The sequence below is a fragment of the Barbatula barbatula genome (genome assembly GCF_947034865.1).
Source record: "Barbatula barbatula genome assembly, chromosome: 22".
Lineage (NCBI taxonomy): Eukaryota > Metazoa > Chordata > Actinopteri > Cypriniformes > Nemacheilidae > Barbatula > Barbatula barbatula.
Window position 1 is genome coordinate 10,426,677 of NC_136785.1, and position 27,168 is coordinate 10,453,844.

The 27,168-nt window shown below is 37.1% G+C and overlaps 2 protein-coding genes across 2 annotated transcripts; one reads left to right on the forward strand and one right to left on the reverse strand.

Moving 5' to 3' along the window:
• Positions 1-961: 961 nt before the first annotated feature.
• rasgrp2 (RAS guanyl releasing protein 2 (calcium and DAG-regulated)) lies at positions 962-11,059 on the reverse strand. The gene is made up of 17 exons (XM_079487444.1): positions 10,874-11,059; positions 10,500-10,656; positions 8,956-9,058; positions 8,632-8,688; positions 7,749-7,880; positions 5,996-6,137; positions 5,750-5,923; positions 5,546-5,662; positions 4,977-5,258; positions 4,198-4,278; positions 3,815-3,922; positions 3,591-3,706; positions 3,339-3,480; positions 2,385-2,421; positions 2,112-2,273; positions 1,803-1,862; positions 962-1,682 (listed from the first exon to the last, which is right to left on the reverse strand). Exons 2-16 carry the CDS (start codon positions 10,567-10,569, stop codon positions 1,807-1,809), a joined length of 1,779 nt encoding a protein of 592 aa, XP_079343570.1. The 5' UTR covers positions 10,570-10,656; positions 10,874-11,059; the 3' UTR covers positions 962-1,682; positions 1,803-1,806.
• Positions 11,060-12,924: 1,865 nt separating this feature from the next.
• Positions 12,925-26,934, forward strand: pygma (phosphorylase, glycogen, muscle A). Its single transcript, XM_079487293.1, has 20 exons — positions 12,925-13,439; positions 17,067-17,168; positions 17,239-17,317; positions 17,543-17,646; positions 18,164-18,295; positions 18,380-18,491; positions 18,572-18,654; positions 19,024-19,167; positions 19,334-19,426; positions 20,185-20,331; positions 20,456-20,619; positions 20,708-20,822; positions 21,361-21,462; positions 21,545-21,692; positions 21,971-22,029; positions 22,129-22,270; positions 22,356-22,563; positions 24,777-24,911; positions 25,021-25,087; positions 25,162-26,934. Exons 1-20 carry the CDS (start codon positions 13,197-13,199, stop codon positions 25,309-25,311), a joined length of 2,529 nt encoding a protein of 842 aa, XP_079343419.1. The 5' UTR covers positions 12,925-13,196; the 3' UTR covers positions 25,312-26,934.
• Positions 26,935-27,168: the final 234 nt, after the last annotated feature.

Below are 27,168 nucleotides of genomic sequence, written 5' to 3' on the forward strand. Positions count from 1 at the left end.
GGGCTGTTCACCCCCCAAAAAGATTCTGTCAGCATTTAATCCCCCACGAGTCGTTCCACATCTGTATATTTGTTTTGTTCTGATGGACACACACAGAGAAGGATGAGTGACAGAATGCTTGTAACCAAACAGGCCACCATTGACTACCGTAGTAGGAAACATTTCAATGGTAGTCAAAGGTGCCTCAGAACTGTTTGCTTTCCTACATTCTTCAAAACAAGAAATGTAACTTTAAAGCAAATATTCGTACTATGGTAGTCAATGGTCATCTGTTTGTTCACAAGCATTCTGGCGAATATATATATCTGTGTTCATCAGAACAAATAACTGGATACAGATTTGAAAGAACTTTTGGGTGAACGGTCCCTTTAAGGAACTTTCCGGTGAATTTATGATGAAAATGTTACAATAAAATAAGCAAAGGTTGATCGTTTTACACACGATGCCACAGAACCTGCATTATTTCCGCCTGCGAATAAGGCGCTGATGGAAGTCTTGAGCACATAATGAGACTGTGCTTTAAGCTCCGCCCCCCCCCCCCCGTCAGCTATAGTTTCATGAACAGTAGCAATTTCTGTTCTCCAAGTGACACAGTTCACCCAGGTGTAAAAAAATAACATATAAAGCATGTGTTGATAAAGTGGCAAGCACAACTTAACTGTGACATAATTGCAGCCCTGCTGTTAAAGGTTTGACCTGCTAGATTAACCCTTCGGAGAGAGGCCAATTCCTGCTGTGATTCACGATAGCGAATAGAGTAAATAGTGAATTTCATCGTTTTAAAAACGTAACACTTGTTAATACACATTGCTTTCATTTTCTTTGTGTCTCTTTTGTCATCAGTATACAGCTGTTTGCCTGGAGACGTATGATGCATTTCCATTTCCCTTGAGAATGTCATGGGCATTTTTGGATAGTTTTGCTCATTTCACATGTAATAAAAACCCCTCAAACACAGACATAGGAAAACATCCACAGGGGAAAGGTTTTATTTATTATCATATATGTAGGCTACAAATTTATCTGCCAAAAATACATAGTTAATAATATATTTCAATAGGAAAACAATTTATATGCAAAATAATAATATAAATAAAGAGACAAAGAAATTGATGCAGCAACAGAGCTTGTATTGTTTTCACTTAAGGACAACAGCGCCTTCTGTTGGAGGGAAGTTGAACTTCGTGATAAAGATGACCGAGGCACAATACTGTCTGCAACATGTCATTCATTTCACCTTGACTTCTTATCATCAACATATCAAAGATTCAATAGATCAACGAAATCATGCCATTGCAGAGATTCTGTACATTTTGGATGCTGAATAAATCTGTACACTGTTAAATATTATTACGATTGAGTGACATATTTGTTATTTAAACACAATATATACAAGTATAATGTACTTGTGTTGACTTTTAATTTGTAATAAGATGAACAGCCCGTGTGCTAACGTTGAAAATATGAGCATCGGTATTGCATTGCAGTCATTGTGATTTGAGACGTATTTGTTGAAGAAGTCAAATAGACACATATTTACGTTTTTAACACAGAAATAGGAGATATGGATTAAGCAAAGATCACATCGGAAGAAAAACAAATGATCACACACACAAACACAAAGGCTGTGGAAGGTTATGCTACAAGGCTGCTGTTGTTTATGGATTTGCTCTGGGTTGTTCCTATGGAAATCAAAAGAAAAATAACATATCTAATGCCTGGTGATGGATTTCTCCTCACGGGGAACAAACCCTTAATGATAAAAGCCCAAGATGTGTGTGTTGTTCTTTTCTTTTACTTGCCTCATCAAAGGTGGACATCAAAAACCTCATCCTCTTTCTCCTGAGAGCCATCCGTGATGACTGGAGAGGTAAAGAGAATAACAAAGTCTTGAAAGGTTCACTGAAGTCAAAATACATACTAAATACAAAGCAAATCCTAGGCTTTATACGTGTATGATATCAAGTATATTCGTGCCTTTTATTGGCACTTTTGTACCGCTCTATGTGTGTGTGTGTGTGTGCATGCTTGCGTGCAATTTTTGCTTGTGTGTAGCTGTGCAATGTGTGTGCTTCGTATTCAAGTAAACTATTGAGAATTTCTGCATTTACCAGGAAACTCTTCAATTGTCTGGGTGCCGGTTGGAGGCGGAAAACTGAGGGAGCGTGTGGCTTTAAAGGAAGCGCCACTGTCACAGCTGATGCTCTGTGTCCGCTTGCGGCACTCAATGGCCAAACGACTCTGACAGTCTTTATGACAGCTCACCCCGCACACTGAAAAACAAGGAGAACAGTCACGATGCCACTACAGCTTCATCTACACAGACCCCCTAAGAGATGCTGTGTGATGCTTTGAAAACCGTAGAAGTGAATCAGGCTTCATACCTTTGCATTTGTACCGCTGTTTGTAAAATCCCCATATCTGAAAATGTCAAATAAGTGTCAATGACGGAATGTATGAGAAAAACATAAATCATTACAATGGATTTAGCTTTTAAAATAAAGATACAAATTTACATTACAGTTAAAACACAATTACTTCCATTGCATTCAAAATGCGTTTGTATTAGAACACATTAACATTTTTTATGTTAATTAACATTTTAACCCAAAAACTACGAAACACCCAAAATTATCGACCAAAAAATATCTATATACAATATACAATAGATATTTTAAATACTGTGTTGAAGTAGAGAGAAGCATCTGCACATTTGTGGTACGTTGTGTGATGATGCATGACCACTAAGTTAGTTAAGGGTTTGTACAACAAGAGATTGTTGTTAAAAAATGTAGATGTTGAATCTTTAAAATAAAAAAACTAAATAAATGAAAACTAAATGACGAAAATCATTTTAATACCCTGGACACAACAGGTAAAGGTAAATAAAGTAAGTAAAAAAAGTAAAAACACAACAGAGAAGGAAAAAGATCATGTGGTGGGGTGGATCCTCACAGGAAATTAGATAATAGGAAGTGGTTACTATCTACACCCAACTGTAACTATCCAACTGCGAACATAACAGCATCTTTCCCCAGGCATGCCCTCCCCCCAGCCTGCTTATGAAAAACAAAACCGTTGTACCCGAGCAAAAAGAACACGAGAGGCGTGTAAAATATTCTGACAGGAGAAACAAATTTGAACGAATAACACTTGTAAACATGATTTTGATTCTGAACGATAATAAACTACATCATATTATATGCATAGATAGATACAGATCTGGATGCCTGTTTCTCATCCACGCTGAAGAGAGCTTATTTCATCTCATCTGCAAGTTGTCAGCAGGTTGGAGATGAAGATAAAGGGTTTGAGCCCTAAATAAAGCGAGCACTCACCAAGCGAGAGCAGTGACGACAAAATGAAGGCTTGACGCTGCTTGCCAGTGTGAATGTGTGAACAAAGCCCATCTTGCAGTTCTGTAAAGAGGTTGCTTTGCTGAAGTACTCAATCATCTCCTCTCGACTAATTTTGCAATCCCTATAGGCAAAAAATAGGAAAAAGGAAAGCTGGGACCTTTATGGTACTGTTGACACATGGACAAAAACAAGTGCACTTGATCGGCTGGATTGATATTTTGATTGACCCACTGGTTTTGGTCCAGTTCATCGAACTTGCCGAGGTATGGAAAATTGCTTCTGATGATCTCAAACTCTTCTTTCGAAATGTAGCCATCGCCATCAGTGTCGAAATTTTGGAACACCGACTATAAAAAAGATGCTTTCTGTTTAGTTATAGAATACTTGATTCACATTTTTAATAAGAGTCAGATTATGCATAGTGAAACTGCATCGTATGTATGAGGGTAACGTACCTCCACCATTTTTTCAATGTGTTTGCTGATAATGGCCGGATCTGCTTTAGGTTTGACGGAAGAGGCCCACTGTTCTATAAGTGGAGACTGCGACTTTGAGCTGGAAGTCTAAAAGGCCGGAGATCAATAGCATAGTCACTTAGCGAGTGAATATAAAGCACCAGAATATGTATAAATGACTGCTGTCTGTTGGTTGAACAGAATAATTATAGACTAGTGCTTCAGTCGCCCAGCTGCAAGTCTGTGTAAATGGATTATACAAGCAACATAGCAAAATGAATCCGTCAGATTGTGTCATGAATGCTTGTAATTGGTGGTTTCTACTTCACGGCGACCACCGATTTGCTGTCGGAGCGGTTGTTATGTTGGTGGGTGGGACTCACTGATCGTTTTGGACTGCGTGGCTCCCTTTGCAGAGAGAGCTGATAAATCTCATCCTCTGAGTGGTACTGGTCCAAAGACACCTGGGCAGAGATAAAAAAAAAATCATGTCTGATATTCTGATAATTCACATAAAATATCATGTTAGAAATTAACATTTACGCATTTGGCAGACGCTTTTATCCAAAGCGACTTACATAGCATTATCCTATACATTTGTTTCTAAGTATATGCAATACCCTGGGATCTAACCCACGACCTTGGCGTTGTTAACTACAGGAAAGCTATCCATCGTGAAAAACTGTATCAGTTTACAAAAATGTTCTTCTGGGTTCCGACACTATAATCAGATTGAATTGCCTAAATTAGTTTAAATAATAATAATATGTTAAATAATATGTAATTAAAAAAATTATAATAGATGATTATTATTATTAATAATGTTTATAATGATAATATATTATAAGATTTAAATTATATGGCATTATTATAAACATTAATAACAATGCTAATTAATAACAATTGACACAAGTATGAATTATGATTAATATGCAAATGAATAATAAAGCATTTATAATAATAACTAATAAATAACAATAATGTGATAATAATTATTACTCATTTTTATAAATAATTATTTAAAATTTTAATTGTTATTATTATTAATTTATATTAATTGTTAATTGTTTTTATTTGAGCAATTGGATTATAGATAAGAACAAAAACCCAGTAGAGTTTAAAGCAGCTCTCAAGTTCATCCTGTCACTATAGTTAGACTCACTATCAGCAGATTCAGCAGGTCTGGACTGGCTTCTATACTGGGCGGAGTGCTCTGAATGAGCGCCAACTCTTCCAGGATGGAGTATAATTGATGAGTCTTGCTGAGGTTGACCCTGCTTTTCTCTGGGTTGACCCAATCAGGCAAGGCCACGTGGACGGCAATCAGGTCCTTCAAATGCACCCCGAGAATGGGAAAACGAAATCCGGAGCATTCTGCAAAACGCTGACGGTAGCGACTGTAGTTTCCAGATGAAGTGACCAGCTCAACCAGTTCGTCAAACACCTGATTAAACGCAGACCAGATGGTAAGTAAGGAACTTCTAGTTCGCAGTTGTACACAGGTCGGGTGCGAGAAAGTTTTTAAATATGAGAGACGGAACACTTGACTTGAGTATTGATATTTCTGTGCAAGCTGGCGAAGAGTATGAAAACGGCACTCGAGCCATCTGCTGCAGAGTTCTGACTTTAACAATCTTATCTCCTTTAGCCAGAGTTTAAGTGTCAGGCTTGTTTGTTTTTCCTGCCAGTGTTGGAGGTATGTTTACAAAGCTGTTCCCTGGCAGCTCTTACCTTCCGTGTCTCACTGCAGATGAGCGCCTGTGTATCCTTGAGTCTAGAGATGGAGCTGTTGCTAAGTCCACCTACTACTGCCATCAGCGTGTTAAAATTCTGCAGCTGCAATAGCTTCTGTTCACAAACACACGTATAAACAATATTCTTCAGGCTTTACATGAAAGTACTGCATAGCTCTGAATACAAGAGAGCCATATTAACCTGGGCCACTTCGATGAATTCAGCGATGACTGCAGCTCTCTGCTGAGCTGTAGGCTTACTGAGAACCATGATCTGGATCCACTGAGAAACGCTGTTAAAGAGGGTAATGAATCGCTCCAGAATGGGATTATCCACCGTGCAGCCGTGCATCACAAAACTGTGGTAGTCCTGGAACTGAAACCGATTGGTGTGAATCCAGATCGCGTGACCATGTCATCAATGTATTGCGAAAATAAAAGGACTCACAATAATTTTGCAGAAAGATTTGTATTCCATGTAAGTGAGATGTTCGGCCAGGGTGGAAGCATCCAGGTGATCGAACAGAAGAGAGGTCTTGCGTTTCTTCTGGACGGTTTCGGTCAGTTGCCGTCTCCATTCGTATGACGGGCTGCAGGCGACGAAACAAAACATTTGGGTTCCATTTGGACTTTCAAGTGTTTTATTGTAATGATAAAAGAAATAATAAAAATATGAAAATTTGAATGTGATTTGTGTGCTATATGTGTTGCTAGCAAGATGCTATATAAAGACTACAATGTACAATGTAAACTTCGTTTTTACTGCATGTAGAGTAACAGTACAGCATCTCTTTCGTACTTTCTATAATCTGAAGAACCATTTTTTCACCACGAAGACCTTTTGTAAAACAAGGTGCTTCAGATGTTAAAGGTTCTTTATGGAACCAAAAGGTTCATCTACGGCATCAAAGAAGAATGCCAGTGTAAAAGAAATATTTTTACCAAAGGCATTCTTTTTTAGAAAAGGCACTATTTCAGAAACTCTAAACTGAACATATAGCAAATTAGCCTTTGGCCTTTAATTCATTCACCCTTGTATTCATGTATTCATTCGTTTTATATCAGTACAACCCTTAAATATGTAAAACAATTGACAGATGGTTGGTTTATCCCATTTATACGCAACAGACAGCATATGGGCAAATCTATCATTTGCTTCTGTTAAACCATGAAAACATAAATATACAGTGCTTAACTAATTTATTCGACCAACTCCCAAATGTAAGGTTTGTGCCAGAGCTGCTCTAAACTACAATTATTATCATCAAAATCATCAAAAAATTTTGTTTCTGTAACGGTAGACGTATATGTCATTAGTTTAGCCGTAGACGTTTTTTAATTCGAAATTATAATTATTGTTCTTATTCATGATATTTAAAAAATTACTATTGCACATGAAATGGTAAGAAATAGTAAATTCAGATGCTGAATTACAGTTATTTACTTGCAGTCCTCAATAGAAAAAATACGTTGTAATAGGTGAATGTTACATTAAATTAATTTCTGAAAGATGTCAAAAGTGCTGGCAAAATCTTTCGGGTGTAAGAACATGAATAAAGATATGTAGTTGATATTTAGTTATTGTAAATGTTATATTCAGTTTATTGGCCTAAAACGGCAAAAAATAGTTTCCTAGCATAATTGTTTTCTCTGTATTATGATAGGTGGTCTAATGAATTTGTTAAGCACTGTATAAATAAAATTATCGCTGTTGTCCTTCTGAAACCTTGTAACAGCAAATTTGGACATACAAGGTTTAAATGATGCAATGAAACCTCTATCAATGATGCAATGATATAAAAAAGATAAATCTAAGATATGGGTTAAAAACATGTTTATCTTGAATAAATATAGAAACAATGATTGCATTAATAGTAAACACTGAAAACAGATCCCACAACACCACACAAGGATTAAACTGAAGTGACTGAACAGCCCAGGTTGTGTTCTAACATGCCCAAACACCATCCACATCCATATCTGACCGGATGTTCTTTGATCTTCCTTTATCAAGTATATACAGACTTCATTACTTTACAGTGTGATCATCTCTCAAAACAGTATGTGAACAGAAACTGAATGGACTTTCGCATAAAACGCTCAGTTGCTCGTGCAGCTCATGTGTGACGTTCAGTACGTTCTTTAGCCCTCTGCATCAAAGGAGCAGCGCTTTGGATGAATGCTGCGGCCCCGTGACTCACATGCTGTCTACGTCGATGAGCAGACTACGTCTCACATCTCCATTCTGCTCCAGTCGCTCCTTCAGACCGCGGATCTGCTCAGCCAGCTCGGGGTTCAGGTCAAACTCAGCTGGGAACTCAGATATCCAGTACCTGACAGAGAGAAAGTGAGAGCAAAACAGAGAGAGCTGTGACACAGTGAAGTTATGCATAAAATAGGTCTGGGCACGACATCAAGAGAACGAGTTTTTTCTGTAAATAGTCTCGCCTCAAACATTTTATTTAAATTCAGAATACATCATTCTGACACAAACCATACACATCTACAGGAACAGGAGATACACCGCATGGGGTGACATTTTAGAAATGGGTTTGAAAATAAACAGGGGTTAAGAATGTTGTGTATATTTTATATAAGTGGGGAGATTATATAAGATTTTTGTATAAAATGTATAACACAGAAATGTATGGGTGATCGTATTATTTTTGTAGTCATTGATCAATTGAGAATTTCTTTGATATTAACAATACTAGCCCCACTGTGCAAAAGGTTGTGTTCCTCTGTGAAATATTTTTGGGATATTTCTATAAATCATATTTATACGATATATCATGAATCATAACCATTTGCCCAGCGCATTCAATTCAATTAAATCAAAATATGGTACAAAATACACATAACTTCCAGTTCCTGAAAACCAAACAAAATATACTTATGACTCATGCACTGCACAGAGTTTTGTCCAATCCAATTTTTTAATTGGGCAAACAACAAAAGTCTCACTAGGGGACTTTTGGACCCCGCTGTATTTATACAATTCATCATCACTACTGAACGTTTGTTCAAGAAATCAGACCAAAGAAAAAAACAGTGACTATGTGAACAAATGGGGTTTTAACCTACTTGACAAGATGACATATCTGAGACTGGCGATTTGCAGAACAATCCACTTCCTGAGACCTGTAATACTGTCAAGGAAACTGCACTTCATTACTAGCATGTGCTACGAACAGGCTGATGGAAACAGATTGCGATGCTGTCAGCCCACTTTTCAAACGATGAACCCCACCCCTGAATGCAGCTACTAAGTGCTATTCGCCTCACATTAAAGCCAAGCTGTCACCTTGGAAACTAAATGCACAAAGACTTTTATTTCGCATTAGGCGTATTTGACAGTAATGCTCATTTCAGAAAGTGTCATGTGAAAGATCAGCTGAAGTAGGATACTTGAGCAAGAGTTTCTTGGCCAAGTCTGTGGAGGACAGGTACCAGGGATGCATGGTGAGAAACATGCGTACGAGTGATGTCTCCTTCAGAACGCCATCATTGTCTGGAAAAGAGACAAGAGCCAGACAGAGACATGCAGTAAGACACAGAGAAGTTTTTTCTTAGTTAATATGAATTTGTTGACATTGAGTCTTTAGACACATAGGCTAATACCTACGCTGAATAATAATGAATAATGAAAGTCTGAAAACTAAGGCAGCGGGAAGAACAGGTTATGTATGCAACTGGTATCTTCAACAGGGGGTCCGCCAATCATTGACTGATTTTTGTGGAAAAATGAAAATGTGTTTCACAAAATGGTGCATGTAATGACAGAAAACCAAAGTATGTAAACCCCATACACAAAGATTATTACTGTTCGCTGTTATTAGGTATTAAGTACGTAGTATTTATGAATTAAATAGTTTGCTCTCCTTTATAGACTTGACGTCAAACATATTTATTTATCTTATTCCAAGATTATATTATTATATTAATATAATATTACATTATACTATTATATTATTAAATGTTAGGTTATAGAAATGCAGTTTTCAATAATAAAAATAAACATAAGTTAAAGGGATATTTCACCCAAAAATAACAATTCTGTCATCATTTATTCACCCTAATGTCGATCAAAACCTATGTGACTCTTTCTTCTGTGAAACACAAAATAACATATATCTATGTATATAAAAAATATCTCAGTGGTTTTTTGTCCCTATACTGTAAGTCAATAGGTGCCAAAGTTGTTTGGTTCCTGTTCTCATTTCCGGTGATCTTTACCACATCAACCAAAGCCAAACATTAAAGATTAAAGGTGCTGTGTGTAATATTTAAGTGGGAGCCTATAGGATTTTAAATTCAACATTTAGCAGCGGCATGAGCTATTTCTATCTACATACACAGCATGTCCCCTAACATGGCAAATTCATCATGCTGTTTCTACAGTAGCCCTAAAGGGACAAACTGCTCTACAGACACGTCTCGAAAATACGTCTTATGACAAAGAAGCGAAAACTTGACAAAATGATTGTTCTGTGTCAGCCCCTATAGTGCTTCAAAAGGGAGGGGGGAGCGGTGGTGGTGGGTCTCTCCCAATAACACAAAATTAAACTTTACAATTCACAAGAACATGTAAGCCATTAATAACTGTTTTAATGCTTTTGCGATACATTTAACATATCAAAGTATTTAAAATACATTAATATGGTAATATATACATGTTATTTTAAGCCATGTTAAGAATGGGTCCCCTGCTCCATCTCACTATCCACCAAAGTCTTTGGTTGGGAAAAAAGGTTTAGGGCCCGGGAGCAAGAGAAATTAAATGAGAAATACTGAAAAGTGTGCAGGGAATATCGAAAGAAGGAGAGAGAGAGAGAGAGAGAGAGAGAGAGAGAGAGAGAGAGAGAGAGAGAGAGAGAGAGAGAGAGATTCTGTTCAAATAGCTAATCAGAGTGTTTACACTAGAGAAGAAGGACGCAAATGTGCCGACTGACCAAAGGCTTTGATGCAGGCTTCCACCAGCTCATCCACGCTGGCTGACTGATCGGATGAAACGCCGTCCATCCTTCTCCACTCCACTGTTCTCCACAGCCCCTCCTTTGCCCCTGCCTAATTTTCCACTTCTCTCTTTGATCCCTCTCTTTTCTCAGTCTGAAAATGTGACGATGTTACGCACAGCAAAGGAAACAGAATAAAAAAAGCAGAGAATGGTTCAGAGATGTGAGGTGTGTCGCTGGTTTCTCGTTTCCATCAAACACACACAAATATCAGTCACTCATTTACGAGAATCATTCATTGCTAAAAAAGACAAAAAATTCATTGAGCTGTGTTAGGTCTCCTTAAAATAAGGGTTTCAAAGGGAACTTACCCAGTTAATCTGGCATCGAGGGTGCTCCCTGACACTCTTTTAAAAACAATAGCGAAGTGCGGCTTTAATGAACACAGCTTCTCTACACATGAACGAACTCAATGTACTGGAAACTGAGGGCCTCACTGGGCTGGGGTTGACTCGGAGAGCAGCAGGCTGTTTCCTGTCAGTTGAGAAATTTACTGCAGTTGCATTTCCTGCTCATAACAGAGATGGTTCGACTCATTTTTCACATCCACAACACTGAAGAGTGGGAGAGAGAAAGAAACAATGAGAAAAAGCAATTTAGTTTGATTTGCAGCGGGTTAAACGCAAAACAATTCAGATTCTCACAATCTCATTGTGAAACTGGCAGTAGCCTCAAGGTTGAACTGAGATATCCGTTTTTGGTTATACAGTTCAGGCTTTATTATCAGAGAATGCTTGAGAATTGCACTTATTTTTTCTTATTTATAATGAGTATATACATTCACAAAGAGAAGGAGGACCAGGGCTGGTTGTAACACGTTTTACTCTAGTTATTATTTACTGAAGGGCATTTTTCTTTAAAATGTATTTATGGCACATTTCAAAATCTAAATAACACAAAAAAGTTCCATTGCTAAAAAGAACAATAACATGGCTTGTTAGCATGCCACAATCTTAAAAAATAAAGATGCTTCACAATACCCTATAGATGAATTTGTTGCTGAATGGTTTAATAAAAAGCCCAGGAATGAAAATCCTGTCATGTATTACTTATCAAGTTGTTCAAAACCTGTGTACATTTGTTTGTTCTGTTTAACACAAGGAACAATATTTGGAAGAATGTTAGTAACTGTTTGTTTTCTTAAATTCTTCAAACTATAGTCAATAGTGTCCCAGAAATCTCAGTTGCTAAGATTCTTTCAAATATCTTTGTGTTTAACAAAACAAAGAAATATATACAGATTTCCAACAACTTGAGAGTGAGTCATTCATGACAGAGTGATTTTTTTGGGTGAACTGTCCCTTTTAAATGCTCTTTTTATTAGGAAAAAGTTATAATAAGAAACAAAGTGTTCTTTTAAAAAGAGTCCCTCTATGCCAAAAATGGTTCCTCTATGACATTGCAGCGAACAACCTTTTTAAAGACTGCATAGGTGTAACTCTAAAAGGTTTCATACATAGAGAAGCACATCATGTGTTTTTAGTCCATTTTAAACCATACAAAAAAGGTAATATGTATTATTGTTGACCATTGCCATGTATGGCAGGATGATGTAAAATCAACATGACCACATTTAGCTGTAGATAATCAAGTATTTTTATCTTAAAAATTTGTTTTTTTATCCTGAACTACTATGGGAACTAAACATTTTCCTATCATAGTTTAATAGTTTGCACATTTTAATAGTAACCAACGTTTGTTTGCAGAATAGAATTTACACCATAATACCATAATGGATTTCACTTATTGTTTTCCAACATGATGAGTGTGGTCAATCTAAAATCTTATTGCTGTTTTGGCGCCCCTCTCTGGTCATGTTTGTTTAACAGATTTAAATCAAATAAATACACTCATTTTTATCAAACTTTAAAGGTAAAACCTGGTGAAAGAGAGTTTGTTTATTTAAACGTGTTAAGGATTAGAACTGATCTGGAATTTAGGAATGGGTTATCATTTCAACCCCATGTAAAAAATCTGTCCTTAATCGGTGTTTTAATTTGCTCTTGTGTTTGATTGTAAGGTTTGTTTTCAATTGTTTTAAGCATAAATACAACTAGATGAGTGAAAAAATCTGCTAGTGAAACATATTCACATAATCATAGATACTTAACAATAAAACATAACAGATATACTTGTTAAGAATATAATTTTAGCAGAAGCAGCGATTAGCAGAGTCTATTGCACCAGAATAAAGCCTTTGAGTTTTAGCACAAACGCCGCTGCCTGTTTCCAGCTGTTGCGCTGTATGCGCGTGCATGCCGCTCAAATACCATAACCTTTCCGCTGGGTCATTGCGGCTATTAATGTCAAAGCTCTGAAAGCTTAAAGAGGTGCTGGAGTTCTCACAGTTGTAATATCACTCATACGACGTGCATTTAATACAACTGTGTACTCGAATCTGTTTCGTGACTATTAAATGTGCGCACCGCACCACCTTTCGTCAGATCGACCGCAGATTTATCCATTTGAATGGTAATTGGCGCGTGGGTGCAAGCAAGCCACGCCCGTTGATGAATATTCATGAGTCTAACTTTAAATGCAGGGAGCTGTCAAAAGTAAATGGGTGCTGCTGGTTGTGCCGTCTGGTGTTTAAATTGTACCTGAACTGTCCTCGGAGACGAGCGCGCTGTCACCATGTCCAAACCGCTGTCAGATCACGAAAGAAAGAAGCAGATTTCCGTGAAGGGACTCGCCGGTGTGGAGAATGTCGTGGACTTGAAGTCAAACTTTAATCGGCATCTGCATTTCACGCTGGTAAAGGACAGGAATGTATCCACCAGACGAGACTATTACTTTGCTCTCGCACACACAGTCAGAGATCACCTGGTAGGCAGATGGATCAGAACACAGCAGAGCTATTACGAGAAAGACCCCAAAGTAAGTGCATGCATGCCGAGGTTGATGCAAATCAAAGGTCAGTGCATGCGGGCCTGGCTGCGCAACTGCAACAAAACATGCATTTTTCTACAAAAGGCAAAAACAAACTACAAAGCACGTGCGCCTGTTGATGCAGCTGCGATAAGTAATCCCACTGTAATGTCATGACATTTGCTTGAGTGGCGAGGATCGGCTTGACCAAAGCACTGCTGACCTTTCATGACTCTTCCCGGATAAACACCCTCTAAACACCCTCTAAAGCGTTCTAGCAAAATCCAGCATAGGCTACTTGCAAAGTGCAAAATTATGAGTCTAATGCGCCGTCTGCTCTCTGCAATGGTGTCAAGTCTTGCATTGATATATGCAAGTGCTCAACACTGGGAAGACAAATTAATAATTCAGATGATCGATAGCACGACCTTTATATTACAGGCGCAATAATGCACAATGTGTTTACAGTCAGGTGTCAGTGTATGGAGATCAGGTGGATTGTAAAGCATCAATGTATCATTCGTTGATATATTAAGATTGACAATGCACATTGTAAACAATGGCATTTTGCAAACAGCAAAGCAGCTACATTAAAAACACTTTGTTGTTTAACCCATGGTTGGCCAGAACCCTGTTGTTTGATTTGGGTCAAATATTGACATTTTCTAGATTAATATCATTTCAACCATCGGTTGGGTTTGTCCATATTTCATCCAACCATGGGTTAAAACAACCCAGCATTTTTAGCATGTGCATTTTTTGTAATAGATCCATATTTCCATTGAGCACTAAAGTGGTGGTATATTCCAGTAGAAGATTACTGGATGTATCTTTCTCATTTACAGTAAATAATACAATTGTAAGCAAAATGTCTTAGTTACAATCTGAGAGTCATGGAGAAGACTGAAGATGAAACCACTGCCCAACACCTCTGATCTTTTCCTCGTCTGCCCAGCATAAAGTCTTTTGATGGAGGAGGTCTGGGATGAAAAGGTCAAATGTTGCTTCCTAAAAAAAGGAAGTCTATACAGGAGAAAGAGGAGATGTGTCATTAAGCCTCATTGCAAATTATTTGAGGGTTATGTAATAGACTATAAGTCTTTATATCGACTGTATATTATGTCGTAACTTATTAAACGTTATGTAAAAATGGGCTTGATTTCTTGAAAGAGTTAAGTGTTAAAATGGAGTCTGGCCGTACATCCATTGATCAACAAAAGTACATTTTGTTGCTTTATTGTGAAGGTGGCCAATCACAGTAAACCTTGACTTGATCATTTCAGCTTAAATGAGGCTCTTGAGTGTTTCCTTGAGAGTGTGCGTGTCATTTGTCTTAAGCTGATGTGAAAATCCAGAATATCCCTTATCAGATTCCAGCGAAGAGCTGCCGGAAAAAAATGCTGAGAACTGAAAAGGAGAGTTCAAACAAAACAATAAATTGTGTTATTTTGTCACCCTCATCTCATTCCAAACCCTTATGAATGTCTTCCGAGGAACACAAAAGGTGGAATTCTGAAGAATTTAGCTGTTTCTGTTTTTTTCTATATTAAAGTGAATAAGGACTGAAGCCGTCAGTGACTTCTATTAGGCTATGACTAATTCTCTTGAAGTAAAGTCATCTCAGACTTCACACTGTTAAATATGTACTTGAAAAAAGTAAATATTTCACAAGAGCAAAAAAGGTATTTTAAATATAAAAGTGTATTTGTTTCTGTGCTTTTTATAGTTATTCAGAGAAGGGATTTTTTTATCACTGAAAGCTATGAAACCTTTAACTTGCTTATTATTTAGCTGTTTATAGACGCTAAACTACATAAACAAGTGTTACTGCGCATGCTTTTGTGGGCCAAACCTAAGTTTTGACCCTGTAGATTATTTCTGAAAACAAGCAAAATAAATAATAAACAGGCCTAAATAACCTTAGGCAGCAAGTTAAATGTATGTCTAGCCAGTATTATTTTGAGTTAGCAGCAGAAGAAGCGTGACATGGCTAAACTTAAATCTGACACGGTTACAGTTACACGGGGCCAATTCAACAAATTGTTTATTTAATAAAATGAACACAATTCAATTCTACAAATTGTTTATTTAATACAATTTTACAATAAAATATGAATATGAATTAATATTAATATAAACTAAATAAAATAGACATAGTTATATTATTAGCCACTGGCCAGGCGTGTTCGTCAAATGAAAATGTCTATAGCTTTTTATAGACTGATAATCTACCATGTTGACATTTGTATGCATTTAAATCAGTCAAATCTTCTTCACCAATAGTTATAATTAATAATACTTATTAAGAACTATTTATTCATTATTAATCATTATTATGGCTGCATTGCTTTAGTGATGGCTATTTACATTTCATATTTATTTCTTTTTTTTATTTATTTATTTCTTATTTCTTATTTCAATATATGACGATTTCTTTATAGGTTTAGTCAAATGTGTGGGTGGGTAATTTAACTTTAGGTTTTTAATATATAACTCCTAGACATTCAACTTAAAGAACAGTAATGTAGTGCAATAAGTACTCAAATACCGTACACCCCTGGGAGCTTTTGAATGCAGTAAAATTGCTAGTTTTCATATAATACTGTCCATGTCTTAAAGAAATACCTCATCCAAAAATGGAATCAGTTTGTTAAATTATCAGTTACTCATCCTCGTGTCATTTCAATCCTGTTTGACTTTCTTTCTTCTTCAGAACACAAAAGAAGATATTTCAAAGAACGTTGGTAACCATACAACACTGGATTGACTTCCATTGTACGGACACAAAACCAATGAGACATTTCTCAAAACATCTCCTTTTGTGTTCCACTGAAGAAAGAATCATATACAGGTTTTGAATGACTTGAGGGTGGATAAATGAAGTACCAAATATTTTTTCTTAACTGAACTTTACATTTACATTAAGTCATTTAGCAGACGCTTTTATCCAAAGAGACTTACAAAGAGTTCGGGGAACAAAAAACGATATGCCTTAAAAGAGCAATAGTACATTAGGTGCTTATACTAATTTCAAACCTTTAATTTCAAACATATTTGTAACAGTACAGTCTTGTTTTCATAAAAGTTACAGTAAATGTTGGAAGACACATTGTTGAGCACCCAAATCACATCTTCTGTATTAGCCGCATGAAAGCACAAAATTAAACACTCGGTGACCTTTGCCGGTGACCTCACTGTTGGTTATTTTTGCTTCAGTCAAAATGCCAGCGTTACATAACACCAGTGACCTTCCCTGCTCCCTGACTAGCCTGCTTCAGCCTCTCACACCCCACGATCTCTCTCTTTCTCTCTCTTGCTCTTCGTAACCCAAAGAAAAGCACTAAAATGTCAAAGGTTGCAACAGGAATGGTTTCAGATTGCTCCCCGTAAGTTCATCTAGAGTGCCTGAAGATATTAAAATAGTCTTTAATGATGTCTAAACATAATCCTCAAGCTAAAGGTGGTCTCTGGTCATCTTGAGTTTTGTAAGTCTAAAGAATCATCTGGCACTAATACACAATATGTACTGTAAACTTTAACAATGCCTTTTTTTTTGCATATATTTTTTAAAGCGAAAATTAATCTCTGGCAAGTCTCATATGAATCAAAACACCCCTCATTTGTTCTTGTCCGTAGCGTGTCTACTACATCTCCCTGGAGTTCTACATGGGCCGTACCCTGCAGAACACAATGGTGAATCTGGCCCTGGAGAATGCCTGCGATGAGGCAATGTATCAGGTAGGACAACACAATTAAACCAATGTAATTATTTTGAGAGCAGAGACTCATTACGTACTGTGCTCTTCAGCTGGGTCTAGACATGGAGGAGCTGGAGGAGATGGAAGAAGATGCTGGACTGGGAAATGGAGGCCTTGGTCGTCTAGCTGGTGTGTAATCTTATCTCCCTCCTCTTTGTGCACTCAGGTTTAACAGAGGAACCATCACTCTCAGTATGGATTTATTGAACTTTGCACGAGAACGTCGAAAGATTGCAGAACAAACCTAAGAGATACAATCCTAAAACTTTGCGAAACTACAGAGCACTTTTCACAGAGGAGATAAATATGTGGCTAAAAATGTTCACCCACCTTTGCTCTCTTGCTCTCTTTCAGCGTGCTTCCTGGACTCTATGGCTTCTCTTGGCCTGGCCGCCTATGGTTATGGCATTCGTTATGAGTTCGGTATCTTCAACCAGAAAATCGACAAGGGCTGGCAGGTTAAATTACCTTTACATATTTAAAACAAGCAATGTGGAAGTATGACATATACAGTACATAATGTAATATTTAAAAAAATGTGGCCAATAAATCACACTAAAAATATCATTCTTTTATTGTTATTTTTGTCTTGTTTTTCAACGCAAATAAATTCTTAAATCAAGATATATTTAATTAAGAAGCAAAATGAAATGTTGTCATTGCTTACTGAAATAAGTCTAATAAACTCCATTTAAAGCAAGACAGTTAAGGTCTATTTAAAGTCTTTGTTTACTTATTTTTTTTAAATGAAGCAAATTTATGCATAAAACAAGAAATCATTTCGTCCAACAGGGTAGTACAAAAACACCACCTACTATATTAAATGTTAACCAGATACATGCTGTATAATTATTAACAATATACTGTAGTATAAAAAAATAAGTAATAACAGTTATCAATATCATGTTCTGACATCCCTGATTCCTCATATGAAAATATATCAATTCTGATATTGCTGATATCAATAAATGCCAGGTTGAAGAAGCAGATGATTGGCTGCGCTATGGTAACCCGTGGGAGAAAGCCCGCCCAGAATACATGCGCCCTGTGCACTTCTATGGCAGAGTAGAACATCATCCAGACGGAGCTAAATGGGTGGATACTCAGGTATTGCCATTCATAAACCTGTGGATCTGCATTTGTGTTTGTGTGTGTGATAACGCTCAAATATATTGACTGTTGTTTTTACAGGTTGTTTTGGCTTTGCCATATGACACACCTGTACCAGGCTATAGAAACAACATTGTCAACACCATGAGGCTATGGTCTGCTAAAGCCCCTTGCGACTTTAACCTGAAAGATTGTGAGTACTAGACACAGAATCTACATTTTAACTAAAAGGAACAGTTAACAGTGACTTACATGTTCTCATCTTATTTTTAGTTAATGTTGGTGGATACATTGAGGCTGTGCTGGACAGGAACCTGGCTGAGAACATCTCCCGTGTGCTCTATCCTAACGACAACGTCAGTAATGACATCATTGACTCTCAATTTAAAGGGACAGTTCACATAAAATTTTAAATTTCTGTCAAAACCTGCATAACTTTGTCCTTTGATAGGTTATGTTGTAGCAAAAGGACTCCTGACCGCTTCCTCATAGAATCAAAGTGAATGGTGACCATGGCAAAAATCATGTGATGCTTTCACAGAGCTTAATCTGTCATTTTTGGTCTGTGGTCCCCGTCCACTTTCATAGTATGTAAGAAAACAGAACAGCTATTCTGCTACATATCTCTTTTGGTCTTCCATGGGTGAAAATTCACAGGTGATGATGTCTTTTTTGAAGTCTCTTTTAAATGTCTGCCTGAAGCTTTGGCTTCTTCCTTTGTACAGTTCTTTGAGGGTAAGGAGCTCCGATTGAAGCAGGAATACTTTGTAGTGGCTGCGACTCTCCAAGACATCATCCGCCGTTTTAAGGCCTCCAAGTTTGGCTCCAGGGAAATTGTGCGCACAGATTTCACCGCTCTGCCAAAAAAGGTAAGCTCCACACCATTACATATTCAATTTTTCTAACCACTATATGGATTTTGAGATCTCATTGAAAGACACCTGTCTCAAAGGTTACTTTTCACAGAAAAGGATGTGAGGGTCAGAATACCATTATTATTCTCAAGGTGCTATCTGTTTGTTTGGTTACTCTCAGGTGGCCATTCAACTAAATGACACACACCCCGCCCTGGCTATTCCTGAGCTGATGAGAGTGCTGGTTGATGAGGAGAAGCTACCTTGGGAGAAGGTTTGAGGCAGATTTATTATCCAGTGACATTATTTTAGAGTATAATTAAACTATATTTTTTCAAGCGGTCATTGAACAGTTACAGGTTGATGGCACTAGAGGGCAACAAACTACAACGAAACTGTGATTTGGTGATTCAATGATCAGAGAGTCATACACTGTTAATAACTTATTCATATTTTAATGCTATTTTCTACATAGAATTTTTACAACTATAAAATTGTAATTCAGCAGCTTACATGGACACGCACACCCACTCAGTGAGTCCTAGTACAATAGTTACAGTAGTTCTTAAAGGAGTTAATGTTCACTGTTATTGTACCATAATATATGACGAACTTAAAGCGATAGTTCACCCAGAAATGAACTCATTCACTTACCCTGATGAAAAGTCATCACTTTCTCACCCTCTTGTCATTTCAAACCTGTATGACTTTCAAAACCAATTCAAGTGACACAAAACCAATGCAAGTGAACGGGTGCCGGTTATCAAGATTCTTCAAAATATCTTCTTTTGGGTTCTGCCGGAAGAAAGAAAGTCATACAGGTTTGAAATGACAAAAGGGTGAGCAAATGATGACAGAATTTTCGTCTTTGGGTGAACTATCACTTTAAATTTGGTTCTTCTGTAATAACAAAGAATCTTAAAATACATTCAACGCGTTTTTTGTCCCAGACATTGAACATAAAGTTTTTCACAATGGAAAAACACATTTACCAGATAATCCAAACTGTGTTGCCTTTTTCACTCCTTGCAGGCATGGGACATCTGTGTGAAGACATGTGCCTACACTAACCACACTGTGCTGCCTGAGGCTCTGGAACGCTGGCCTATTGACCTGTTCCAGTCCCTGCTGCCCCGGCACCTCGAGATTATCTATGAAATCAACCGCCGCCACCTGGAGGTCTGAACCTTACCATGACACAAAACACAGTTTTAGACTGAAAAATGGGCAACTGCCATTTAGAAGATGTGTTTATAAGGTTTGGTTGTTTTATATATCACACAGTCTATGTTTGTTGTCATAGCGCGTGTCCTCTCTTTACCCTGGCGACATGGACCGTCTGCGCCGCATGTCGTTGATTGAGGAGGGCGGGCAGAAGAGAGTCAACATGGCGCATCTTTGTATCGTAGGCTCTCACGCAGTGAACGGTGTGGCACGTATTCACTCTGACATCCTCAAAGCTACCGTGTATGTATCACGTATCACATGCCAAAACAAACCACGCTAACCAATAGATTCTTTACATGTAGTCTTACTCTGTGGTATTAATGTATAGATTTAAAGACTTCTATGAGATGGACCCAAACAAGTTTCAGAACAAAACCAATGGTATCACCCCTCGCCGCTGGCTGGTAATGTGTAACCCTGGTCTGGCTGATGTTATTGCAGAGGTTAGTGCAAACTTGATTGGTTTCATAACAGAGGCATCATCTCCAGCTGTGACAGCAGAACACTAAGTGTGTACTCTCTGATCAAGCAGTATTTTCTCTATACAGCTGCAGGAAACATAAAAGACCACTCAGTTTAATCAGAATTTCTGCATGTATGTATGCTGGCGATTCCAGTCCGGTGTGTGTTGAATTTCAAAAGAAAACAAACCTCAGGAATGACATCAAGTCACCCAACAGCAATGTCAAAGACCGAGAGAATGTAAAGATGCAAGAAAGTTGAAAAGATCAGCTTTATTCCATCACATTCATCTTTGAACTGATCCTGCGTGTAAAATCATTAGTATTGTGTCATTCGAACATGAATTTGAACCTGTTTTATTTGCAGAATTCAAGATCTGCAAACGTCACTTTGACCGGCAAAACAAAAAAAGCCCAATAATTGTTCTTACTATGGTGGTCAATGGGGCCTCAGAACTGTCGGTTTTATAACATTCTTCCAAATATCTTTTCATTTTGCTTAAATGTCCATGCATTTTAGAAAATCGGAGAGGACTTCATTCGGGATCTGGATCAGCTACAAAACCTCCGGAATTTTGTCAACGATGAGGCTTTTATTCGAGATATTGCCAAAGTGAAACAGGTTACAAACCATACCGACGTGTCTACAATACATATACAAAAGTATTAGTGAAGTTCCTCTAGATGTTCTTGGCCTCTTCTAGGAGAACAAGATGAAGTTCGCTGTGCATCTGGAAGAGCACTACAAAGTCAAGATCAACCCCAACTCCATGTTTGACATTCAGGTCAAGAGAATTCACGAGTATAAGAGACAGCTGCTCAACTGTCTGCATATCATCACCTTCTACAACCGTGAGTAGATCCTCCTGTCAATCATGAGGAGGGAAGTTAGGCTAAAAAACTAAAACAAAATGAAATTATAATGAAATTGTGAGCAGAATCTTGGTTTTGCAAAGTAATACAATCCACCAGTGACAAATGTCAATGATAGAGGGGAAACCTTGATGTGATTCAACCCATCCGTCATGCTGGCAAATGTTCGAAAAGTCCACATGATTGGTTCAAAATAGACTGAATATAAAGAAAACAAGTCACTCGCTCTTTTGTCTTTTCTATTTATACCAACAAAGGTATAAAGAAGGAGCCCAACAAGCCATGGACCCCAAGAACGGTTATGATTGGAGGAAAGGTAAGCTTGCGCTCTCTTACATGCAATCCATTTTTAGATTTTTATTCTATAAGATTCAGTGATTGAGTTGATGTCTACTATTGATTCAACCCATCGCAGGCTGCTCCAGGCTACCACACAGCTAAAATGATCATTCGTCTCATCACAGCTATTGGTGAGGTGGTCAACAACGATCCAGTGGTGGGCGACCGCCTCAAAGTCATTTTCCTGGAGAACTACAGAGTCACCCTTGCTGAGAAAGGTGACAGATCGGAACACTGTAGTTTCTTTAATTGAAAGTTTGAGCTGCGGATCATTATTAAAAACAACTTCATAATGTCTATCAGTTATCCCTGCGGCTGACCTGTCCGAGCAGATCTCCACAGCCGGCACGGAAGCTTCTGGAACAGGCAACATGAAGTTCATGCTGAATGGAGCTCTGACCATCGGCACCATGGACGGAGCCAATGTAGAGATGGCAGAGGAAGCAGGAGAAGATAATTTCTTCATCTTCGGCATGAGAGTGGAGGATGTTGAAGCCATGGAAGCTAAAGGGTTTGAAAATGAATATTTGTATTTGAATTCATGCTTATTCATCTAAAAAGTGGACAGAATCAATGAAGGAGAGATATTGCATAGCTTTCAAAATGAATGTCGCATCATCTAGTACCAAAAGATTTTATGACTTAAAACTCACCTATAAGCATAAACATAGCCAGGGCTGTGCAAAAATACATCAAAATGTATTTCAAAGTAAACTACAAAATACTGTGGCCGCGCCATGTATCAAAATAAACTACTGTATTGTCATATTTTTAAAATAATCATCAATTGGCCTATTTGATCCATCCCTTTACATTGATTCTGTGGATTAAGGAAGCAATTTTTGATAGCAACAGCTTTTCTCTGCCCGAGTCATGCAATAAATCTGACTTATGCAACTAGTTAACAGATCAAATATTCACATATACCTGGCAGTGATTTCCCTGATGAAGGTTAGTTTAAAAGTTACCAACAGTTTAATGTTTTACAGTCTGCAAATGACTCTCCTAATTTAGTTACTTGGTATTTGATAACAAACAACCTTCTGTGCGTCAGCAACAAATTTATAATAGTATGCAAAATCATGCTACTTGAATTAAGGTACAATATTCAGCAGTCAAACACTTATTTATCAGTCATATGGGGACCAAAATTCAGGTCCAAGTGGGCAAAAAAGCTTACAAATCATATTGCAAGTTTTATATGATCTTTAGGTTCAGGGAATAAAATATAGATTTGATACAAAATGTGAAGCCATTTTCATCAACCCAATCAAATACAAATTAATTAGTCTAATTAAAAAAATACTCTTTTAAAATATATATTGGAAATACATGTATCGTAAATACCTGAAGTTCTTTCCTGTGATAATTTATTCATGCCTTAAAATGACTTGAATGTAACTCTAGTCTACACCATCCGGACAGCAAGACATACGCTGATAGACCGTTTAAACATTTGTTGTTTAGATTGAGCCACGTGTCTACACAATGGAGAATCACATCACACGAACCCTCTGGAACTTTTATGTAATTGATCTTTATTCGCTTCGTTTGAACCCTTTCCGCTCTGCGCGTGCACTTTTACAGACTCGCAGAGCAGGTAAATGGACACACAACAGTAAACAAAATGCAGCGAATATTATAGCATTTGTATCGGTCAGTCTGTTTACTGTTTGCTTTATGTCTCCAACCATTCAACCAGATTTGTGATATTTTATCAACCATAAAGTTTTTATATACATTTAGCATTAGTATTATTAGTCAGCATGTAAACATTTGTGACCCCGTGAAAACCCAGGCCAACGTCTCATAATCGAATTTGATTATTATAACAAGCATCAAAGATTAATTTCAAGCATTGATTTCACTAAGATTTTAGTATTATTCGGTCAATATTGAATATATTGTTATATTTTCACAGAATATTCTGTAGGATGATTTTATGAAGGACTTTTGCTGGGTTTTCACATGCAGGTTCACATTTTGTTATGAACTCATTTAAAGATAGAAGAAGTTGACAATGGCACGGAGAGGTACATTTATTTTGTAACTCTGTTTTCTGTTTATACTTTAATTGTTACATTACATTTGCATGTTGTCAGTAGTTTTTTTTATTTACAAATATTAATGATCAGACTTCTATGAAAAGGGCATTCCCCTAAAACCACAGAGCCTACATACATATATCAAAATATAAAATAATTGGCCTGATAAAAGATCATATCTTTTCTACAGTATATCCAACTGGGCTAAATTGATTTAATATTCATTTATTTCCAAAAAACATATTGTCCGGACCTCCGTTTGGAAGAAAATATCATTAGTATACACAGATTCAGGAATATGCAAATGAGTCCCCGCCTCCATTCAACCGCACGAGCTTGGACAGTTGATTATAGATGCTTCATTGACGTGTGAGCAGCACATGCTCGTGTTGCAGAAGCAGAGCTGAAACAGCAGTGATCGTTTATGCGCCATCCTGGCTCAAATCTCTTAACGCTATTGGTTACAGGGTTATGATGTCCTTAACAGAGGTGGTTTAAACAAACAGTATTATAGAGAAAATACTCAAAGCAATGAATTTGCACATGGTTTATCTTAAAGCATGTTAAAAAACACATCATTATAACATTAAAAACATGATTTTCACCACAGGGGGATTTTAAGAACTGAATAGAAATCGCATATTCTTAGTGTATGACACAACCTTATTCATTCTGACAGATACAATGCATCTGAGTACTACAACCGTATTCCAGAGCTAAAACAGGCCATTGACCAGATCGCAGGTGGCTTCTTCAGCCCCAAACAGCAAGACCTCTTCAAAGATATCGTCAACATGTTGATGCACAACGATAGGTCTGAACACGACGACAAGCAACCTTCACATACCTTGCCCCAAACATTAATAAACATAAATACACATAATTTACTAATCAACGGGTCTGTTTGGTTTCTCCACACGCAGGTTCAAAGTGTTTGCTGACTATGAGGACTACATCAAATGCCAGGAGAAAGTCAGTGCTTTGTATAAGGTGAGTGTTTAAAACCGTTTAATTTTCCCACTGCTAAACATATAGCTGATTTTCATTTCTTTCTCCTTGAACAGAAACCTAAGGAATGGACCAAGATGGTGATCCTCAACATCGCAGGTTCTGGCAAGTTCTCCAGCGATCGTACCATCTCCCAGTATGCACGTGAGATCTGGGGTGTGGAGCCCAGTCTGGAGAAGCTTTCCCCACCCGATGAGCTCAAATAAACCTCCACCATCCTATCTCGTATTTACATTTTCATGAACGCAGCTATGCCTGTCTTGCTCAAACTTCCATTTAGGTAATGCACACCAATGTGTGCTAAAATGTCTTATGGCATACTGGTCAATCTTCAATCTGTGAGGACCTGCCTCATTTACTTGGTAAACAATCGATAACTTCAACAAATTCCATCAATGTTCAACTGGTAACATATAAATCAGCAAAAGCACCTTTCAGTGGCAGCTGTGATGACTTGGGATGTTAATCACTTTCAACGTATGAGAACAACTTGATGTTAACTGTGGGGTTTTACATGCAATATATTGATTTCCCCAAATGTGAAATGTTTAAATACTGCATATTTTGTAAAAACTAAACAATTAAATCCAATCTGCAACACTGTCACATTTGGCTGCAAGTTCTGTTAGTTCTTAAAGGATGAGGAAAATGGTTGTGTAGGGGGTCACGGTCGGCGACACATACGAGTGAACGTGTGGTTGTTGTTGCAAGGAAACTTAAAAAATGTTATGTTAAGAAATCTAGAAATACAGAAACAATGTACAAACTCTTACCAACGGTCAATAATGATAACCAACTAATCCACACTAAAGGCCTATTAATCAATCACGTATTTGTTAAGCCATAATAAAATGATGAAAATAAACTATGAGCAACCCACTTTGTTCTCTATTCAGTATGGGTAAATGACAATTGAGAATATCCTACACAATCTCACAGCAATTTTTACTATTTTACGAGGTGGCTTATTTGTTTTTGTACAATCTTGTTCATGCGTTTAAGACGGTTTGCTTTCATGATGGTAAGGTTTTGGGTGGGGTAAGCGTTTTTTCTTTTGCTTTTTTTTAACTAATTGTAGGGCCTACATTTGTGTTAGACTGAGCCACCTCATAAAATAGTTCGATTTAGAGATACACCGATATATCAGCTAAAATATGGTATCGGTCAATAAAGGTAATTTTTTTTATCGGAGAACAGTTTAAAAACAGCTGATAATCATGGCATCATTCTGAATAATCGGTTATTAATATTGTTGGAGAAATGTAGTATCAGTGCATCTCATTTACAAATTCCTTTGCGAACTGGTTGGAATAGCTTACACTAAATCAGAAATCTTTAAAAAAAATAAATGTATTTTCTAAAGTGCGCCAAAGTTTGAATCATGTAATCTTTGTATTCAGGTTGGTTTATATATTTTAACAAAAATACTTTAATTGTACCTTGAAAAAAACATTTTCAATATTTCTTCCATGAAAAGTTCAAAATAATGAACATTAATTAACAACTTATACAGGGCTCTGATATAAAGTTTCTTATCAAATGAAAACAAATTGGCACCTACATATTGGCTACATTACAGTTTGGGCAGGTGATTTAATGAGACTGAATTAACATTTATTCATTTATTTATAATCTCTGAACTTTACACCACTTATTTACTTTTTACTTTAAAAAGTATCCAATTAAAATTCCCATGTTCGATCCAGAGTCATGTTTTATATGAGCTTATATTAGATTTGCAGGTTTTATGGAAATTTCAGTTAATGTTTTAGCAATTCTGTTAAATGATTTTGTAATTTTATTATTAAAATCTGCTTCCATTTGGAACTAATAGAGATGGTCTATGTCTAATTTGCTGGCTGCCAGTTCGGTGATGCTTTCACACTACAGCTGATTCTGTTGCTTCACTTTAACAACATATGAGACTATGTGAGACTTTAAAAAGACTGAAAATAATGAACAGCTCCTAAAAAAACTTGCAAAACGTTTAATTGTGTCCACATGCAGGTTTTACAGAGTGATATTTTATTATTAACTCTGTTATCAAAGGTGGTTCAGCTACT